The sequence below is a fragment of the Carya illinoinensis genome, chromosome 15 (genome assembly GCF_018687715.1).
Source record: "Carya illinoinensis cultivar Pawnee chromosome 15, C.illinoinensisPawnee_v1, whole genome shotgun sequence".
NCBI classification, from domain to species: domain Eukaryota; kingdom Viridiplantae; phylum Streptophyta; class Magnoliopsida; order Fagales; family Juglandaceae; genus Carya; species Carya illinoinensis.
The window spans coordinates 32,188,928-32,195,661 of record NC_056766.1 but is presented as its reverse complement, the minus strand read 5'-3'; the positions used below and the strand labels follow the sequence as shown (position 1 = coordinate 32,195,661).

Here is a 6,734-nt window from a genome sequence, read left to right as displayed (position 1 = left end):
GTCTTCTGTAGCGTGTGTATATTTTTGATTTAGATTAATGGGGGAGATATGAATCTGTATGGGATGTGGGTCTTCGTGCTTCATACGCACGCCTGTCAAAACACTGAAAACTCAAATTTTAGCATTTTTATAATTTTGTTGGATATGTGCATCTTACTCCCATTGTTACTGAGATTGCATTCAAACAGCCCAAGGTGGGTTATAGTCCATGCTAAAAGACCTCTTTTTGAAGCAGTGTGAAAAAGCTGGAAGTTGCCTTCAGGTTTAAACGTGTTTAGCTTTGTTAAGAAGTTGGAAGTTACCCTAAGCTTCAAATGTTTGAAGCTCTGTTCGTTAAAAACCTGGAAGTTTGCTTGAGCTTCAAACGTTTGAAGCATTGTTAAAAACCTGGAAGTTGCCGTAAGCTTCAAACGTTTGAAGCTTTGTGTAAAACCTTTAAGTTGCCTTAAGCTCTGTATCAAGCTTTGTTAAAAACTGAAGTTGCCTTAAGGTCTGTTTGATTTATTGTTAAAAAAATTTTATGATTTGCGTTAAGCTCTGTTTGATGGAGCGGGAGTCTCGAGTCTCCATTTGGTTGAGGTGTCCGTGATCGTGAAATAGGGGATGCATGCATGCAGACACAGACCTGTGAAGCTATAATCTCTACATTTTGTGTAATGCCAACAAAATCTCTGTGTCTAAACATTTATTTTTTACTAACAGATAATATGATGAGATTATAGCACTATGCTTGGTCTCAGTTGAAAGGCAAAGATATTATGATGAGAAATTGACCACGCATCATATGTTTATTTGTTTTGCGAATTGTTTTGGTTTATAGTCCTTCAAATATAGTTGTTATTATCTTTATAATAATAATAATAACAGTCTTTCAAATATATTTGTACTAAAGTTTTTAATAATAATAATAACAATTCTTCAAATATATTATAATAATAACAGTCCTTCTAAACTAATAATATTATTTCAATGAGAACATTATAGGTGGTGGTGTTGGGCCAGAGTATGCTTTTGAATGCTTTGTTTTATCTCTTCATAAAGTTCAAATGCTTTTGAATGCATTTGTTTTATCTTTTCGTTGATGGGGCATATTCCTTGAATTACAAGAGGTTATTTGCTTATTTCCATGAAATGGTTGAATTATATGTTATTATTTCTCCAAGTTATTTGTTTTTTTGCTCCTTGATTAATATGAACTGGAAGACATATCTATGATACACTTTAGCGGAAATCTGCTTATTACACTTTATCCAAGTTATTTGCTTTTGATTTGCTCCTTGACTTTAAAGACTTTCTTGTATTGACTTTTCAGTGATCAGAATTTTTATTTGATAGCATGGGAATAGGGGATGAAAACCCATCTCTCTCAACACCATTCAGTGTAGATCCCTTGACCAAGGTATGTTATATGATTTTTATAGAATTTGTTACATCAATAGCATGGTTGCTAATTGGGTACCGGTCTTTTTATGTTAGGCCATCCCAACCACTGCTCCAAACTTTCTAATTTACATGCACGGTTACTATGGAGCCCCACCTGCATGGTCACCGGCTATTATGCCATATCCAAATGCACACCAACTTCAAGCCAACATTCAGATGGTGATGATCGAAGTTTGTTTCCCCCCCCCCCCCCTTTTAATAAATTTTAATTGCTTTTGTTTTCAACAGAATGATGGTTACCCTTTTCAGCATGGGTTGGGTCGTCCGAATCCTCTCATGGCTACAAGCTCTGGATCAGCCGAAAAATTTGGTAAAGGGGATACACCTAGTGAAAGTGCAGCGCCCTGTTCGTCATCTAGAGTTCAGTCTCAAGGTGAAGAGGATAGGCCAGATTCATGGGAAACAAGCGATGGCAATGCCGGGTCACCCCAGGTAGACGAGCTGGGATGTGGTGATATGATTGAGGAGCCAAGAATAGGGATGGAGTTTAATTCTTTAGAGGAATTAAATAGCTATTATAAGTTATATGCTAAAAGATGTGGATTTGGATCCATGACACAAAGGAGTGAGAGGGATGACAAAGGGAGTGTCAGATATGTCACTCTTGGTTGTGCTCGTGGGGGAAAGGCTCGGAATAAAACGACGAACATGGGCAAACCATGGCCTATAGCTAAGACTGACTGTAAGGCAAGGATTAATGCCTTAAAAGTTGATGAAAAGATGAAGTTGACCACAGTTAATAATACACACAATCACGGACTGAGCCCACAGAAATCGCGCTTCTTCCGTTGTAATCGTGAAGTAAGTGAGGCTGTAAAAAGAGTGCTAGATACTAATGACCTGGCTGGCATCCGAATGAACAAGAGCTTCGGGTCTCTTGTTGTTGGCGCGGGAGGGTTTGAGAACCTGCCATTTTCGGAAAAAGATTGTCGCAACTACATAGATAAGGCAAGACATCTGCGACTTGGATCAGGTGGTGCTGGAGCGCTACGAGACTATTTCTCTCGGATGCAGTACAAGAATCCCGGATTCTTTTACTTGATGGATTTAGATGATGATGGGAGGTTAAGGAATGTATTCTGGGCAGATCCACGCAGTAGGGCAGCATATCAAGATTTTGGTGATGTGGTAACATTTGACACTACGTACTTGACGAATAGGTACGGGATGCCCTTCGCACCATTTGTTGGTGTAAATCATCATGGACAGTCGATTCTATTGGGGGCAGGGTTAATTTCTAGTGAGGACACAGACACTTTTATTTGGTTATTCCAGACTTGGCTGCAGTGTATGGATGGATTAGCCCCGCCAGCTATTATTACTGACCAGGACAGAGCAATGAAGAATGCAATCGCTGTTGTATTTCCAAAAACTCGGCATAGATTTTGCTTGTGGCATATACTTAAGAAAGTCCCTGAGAAGCTAGGCTCTCATCGTGCCTACAAAAGTGGCCTGAAAAGTCAGCTAATGAAATGTGTGTATGACACTCAAAATATTGAAGAATTTGAGAAATCCTGGGAGCAGTTAATTAGCACATACACGTTGCAAGAGAATGGCTGGTTGCAAAGTTTGTACTCTGAGCGCACGTATTGGGTACCGGTCTTCCTGAAGGAGTATTTTTGGGCTGGCATGAGTACCACACAACGGAGTGAGAGCATGAATGCATTTTTTGACGGGTATGTTCATGCGAAGACAAACTTGAAGGAGTTCGTCGACCAATATGACAATGCATTGAGAAAGAAAATCGAGAATGAAATCAGCGCGGACTTCCACTCCTTTAGCGTTACAATTCCATGCATATCTAGATCTCCTATAGAGAAGAGATTCCAAGAGTTGTACACGAATGCCAAATTTAGAGAAGTTCAGCAACAAGTTATGGGTGTGCTTGATATGGATCCATATCTACTTAGACGGGATGGTGTGAAGAAGACATATCTGGTAGAAGATGAAGTTCGTGTTGAGGAGTTCTGTAAAAATATTACATATTATGTGGACTTTAATGAGGAAAACTGCGAAGTTAAGTGTTCGTGTGGGTTATTTCAGATGAGGGGGATACTATGTAGGCATGTCTTGTCCATATTCAAATGTAATGGGATAAAATCTTTACCAGCGAGGTACATTTTAGATCGATGGAGGAAAGACATCAAATGGAGATACACTTTAATCCACAGTACATATGACTCAGGGCATCAGCGAGAAGATACTAACAGATATTCAACTTTATTGAATATTTGTTATCAGATGATTACTCGTGCAGCGGGTTCAAAAGAGCATACTGAAGATGCGACAAAAAAGTTAAATGCAATGATTGAGTTATATGGCGACAACCAAGAACCCCCTTCAATGACCAAAATAGGGGAGGAGACAACCATCGTTGGTAGTTCGAAGCAAGTTCTCAGTCCACAAGTTGTGCGAGGAAAAGGCAGACCCCCATCCCTGAGGAGAGCATCCAGGATGGAGCAACACATCCGGAAAGGAAAAGCGAAGACGAAGAAAGCAAATTTATTGGGCAAACGTAAAGAGGTATGAATTCTGAAATATAAAAATTATTTTTAATATTCAGTTATTATTTGAATTGATTTATTTATGCAAATAATGTGACTAGATCGATTTTTCTCTTGTTTTGTGTATATCAGAGAGATGGAGGATATACGCCAGCCCAGGACACATGTAGGAATTTATTTGGGCCAGCAGAGATAGATGGAAACATGCAGGTATACATACATATCTTTCTTAAGTAAAAAGGAGGAGTTTTACATATTAACATTAACCACTAATGGGTCAATTTATTTGGAGACTATTTGCCATACTTTTGTGTTTACATTTTGTACTAGACTATTCAAGTCAGCTCAACCTTTGACATTAGCGGAAATCAAAATATGGCTGGGAGTCAAGAAAGTGTAATATTTCTAAACTTTTGATATTTTATACGTTATGTTGATGTTAGCCTAAATATTTTATATTGTCATATTTAATAGGTACTGTTTGGGTTGGATGGATCACAACCTGTACTAGAAGGATTGGATGGATCAGAAGTGCAGAAATGATATGGTGGTTAATTGAAGGAGTTTGTAATGATTTTGGTGGAAATCTGTACAAATTTTGTATTAATTGGGGGTTGTAGTTAATTTTGTGGAAAGAATTGTATTGGTGGTTATATCCATTTCTACATTAATTGGTGGTAAGTGGATTATTTTGTGTAAAGATTCTCAGGGGGCTGGAACAAACTTTGTACAGATTTGGTAGAAAGTTAAAGACATATCCTGTGGAATTGGTGGTTGCAGGAATTTTGTGTAAATAACTAATTGGTGAAAAAAGTTTTGAAATGCCTTAAGTGTTCGACTAGTCTTGGCAGGATTTATGGGAAGTTGGTGGAGAATTTATTGGTTCTTTCTTTTTATTTGTGGTTATAAACTTTGTACAAGACAGGTGGACTCTTGTTTATGTATAGATATTGTGCCCTTTTCAGGTGGTGAAAGCTGTTATAATTTGATTATGGACAGGTGGTTATCGGATGAAAGTTTTCGTAATTTGAAGTAGGACAGGTCTCTTGTTGTTATGTAAATGCACGTAGGTGGACTCTTACTCGCTTCGGGTCTTACAGGGATCGAGCATATATATGCAACCAGTTTGAAAGGGTAGTCAATGCACATGTTCAGGAGACGCACGAGGACTTGATAGGAAACAGGAGGATTTTTTTAATTGTTTATAAAAACTGGTTTCAACACTTAAACCACATCCCGGGACATTACACTTGAAACTGCAGCGCCTGGGCCACTTAAACAAATAATAACAATTCAGTCCCTATAAATTAAAGGAACTAATAAAGAAATTAGATATCCAGATATTTACAACACTAGACTATACTTATGGCAATAAATAAAGCCAGTTACAACACTTAAAACAGTTCATAATTAGCACATAAACCACTACCAAGAAAAGAACAAACAGTAGAAACAAGTTCTCTAACTAATTACAACACTAAATTATACAAACAACACAACTAAATAACTTATAACAATTAAACTACAAATTCAACTAACATAAACCACTACCAGGTCAATAAATAACAACAAAAGACAAGTACAAAACCTCAATACACCCGGGGTAGTGTGCGTGAACGGCTTAGGACAGATTCTCTCTCGAGTAGCATCAACTCCATTTGTTGGAGCTCCTCATTTTGCTCGGATAGCACCATCTCTCGCTTCTCGATGTCATCCAATATCTTACGGAGCTCATTTTGAATTTTTTCGACATCGCTGACTCTCTTCTCAAGCTCTTCCTCCTTCCTTAACAGTTTATTTTTTCTTTCTTCTAGATCTGCAGTGAATTCATTAAAGTCTGCCCACTTGAAGAATTTACAGTATGGTAATCCCTGATATTTGCACACAGATACATAAAAAGAGTTAGAGCTTTGTTAATATGATGGCAATGTAAACTTGGCTGTAGTACAAATTAAATTCTTGTAATTACCTTTGTGTTGTACTTGGGACACCCTAAGAAGGGTCGTCCAGGATTAGCTTTAGTTTTTGAGTATCTCAATATTGCTTCAACCTCACAGAAGCACAAGGGAGGAGGCAAAGTACGTTTGCACCAGGATGAAGAAGACAGTGATGATGTAGTAGAGATTCTAGCATTAACCATAATCACAATGGAAACAAACACATCAAAAGACACACATAAACCATACATCTATGTTGTTTTCCCACTACTTCATCATGCTGAAGAAGTGTAGTAGAAATAAATGGTCAATCAAGCAATACAATTTTAGCAAAGTATCCTTCATGAATTCCCATTTACAACACTTAAATCATCTACACAGTTGAATAATCAAAGACCCAAGTTTACTTGTAATTACAGATTCACACTTAAAGCTTTTTTAGAATAATAGCTGCATATGGATGTCTTTCTACGTTAAATATGACTGTAACAAATATGTTACTATGTTAAATCACTATTTATCTTAAAAACAATGACAACCAACTAGTATATATATTTGTTTATTTATGTAACTAACAGCCCAAGTACATTATTAGTATATATAGTATATACTATAGTATAGTAGTATATATACTACTATATATATAGTATATAGTATAGTTGTATATATACTACTATAAATAAGAACATTATTAGTTACATAACAATCAAAACAATCAAACCAAACAGCCCAAGTACATTCTTAAAATACCTAAAAAATGTTGATAAGGTTCCTCTGCTAAAACTGATCCTAAGCTCTGTTTTGAACTACTTTATGTCACTTTAGGTGTCCATCGATCCCAAATGTACTT

General features: G+C 37.1%; 1 protein-coding gene across 1 annotated transcript; it reads left to right on the top strand.

Annotated features, from left to right (window-relative positions):
* The first annotated feature begins 1,336 nt into the window (after positions 1 to 1,336).
* LOC122296827 (protein FAR1-RELATED SEQUENCE 5-like) lies at positions 1,337 to 4,490 on the top strand. Its single transcript, XM_043106625.1, has 7 exons — positions 1,337 to 1,399; positions 1,477 to 1,602; positions 1,693 to 2,902; positions 2,945 to 3,966; positions 4,080 to 4,157; positions 4,278 to 4,343; positions 4,422 to 4,490. The coding sequence occupies exons 1-7, from the start codon at positions 1,337 to 1,339 to the stop codon at positions 4,488 to 4,490; spliced, it is 2,634 nt and encodes an 877-aa protein (XP_042962559.1).
* The last annotated feature ends 2,244 nt before the right edge of the window (positions 4,491 to 6,734 follow it).

Bases quoted from the DNA above. Each gene is read 5' to 3' on its own strand.
- LOC122296827 (XM_043106625.1), top strand. From the start codon at position 1,337: ATGGGAATAGGGGATGAAAACCCATCTCTCTCAACACCATTCAGTGTA. The intron at 1,400-1,476 runs GTATGTTATATG...TTTTTATGTTAG, and splicing joins GTGTAGATCCCTTGACCAAG to GCCATCCCAACCACTGCTCC. The intron at 2,903-2,944 runs GTCAGCTAATGA...AAAATATTGAAG, and splicing joins CTACAAAAGTGGCCTGAAAA to AATTTGAGAAATCCTGGGAG.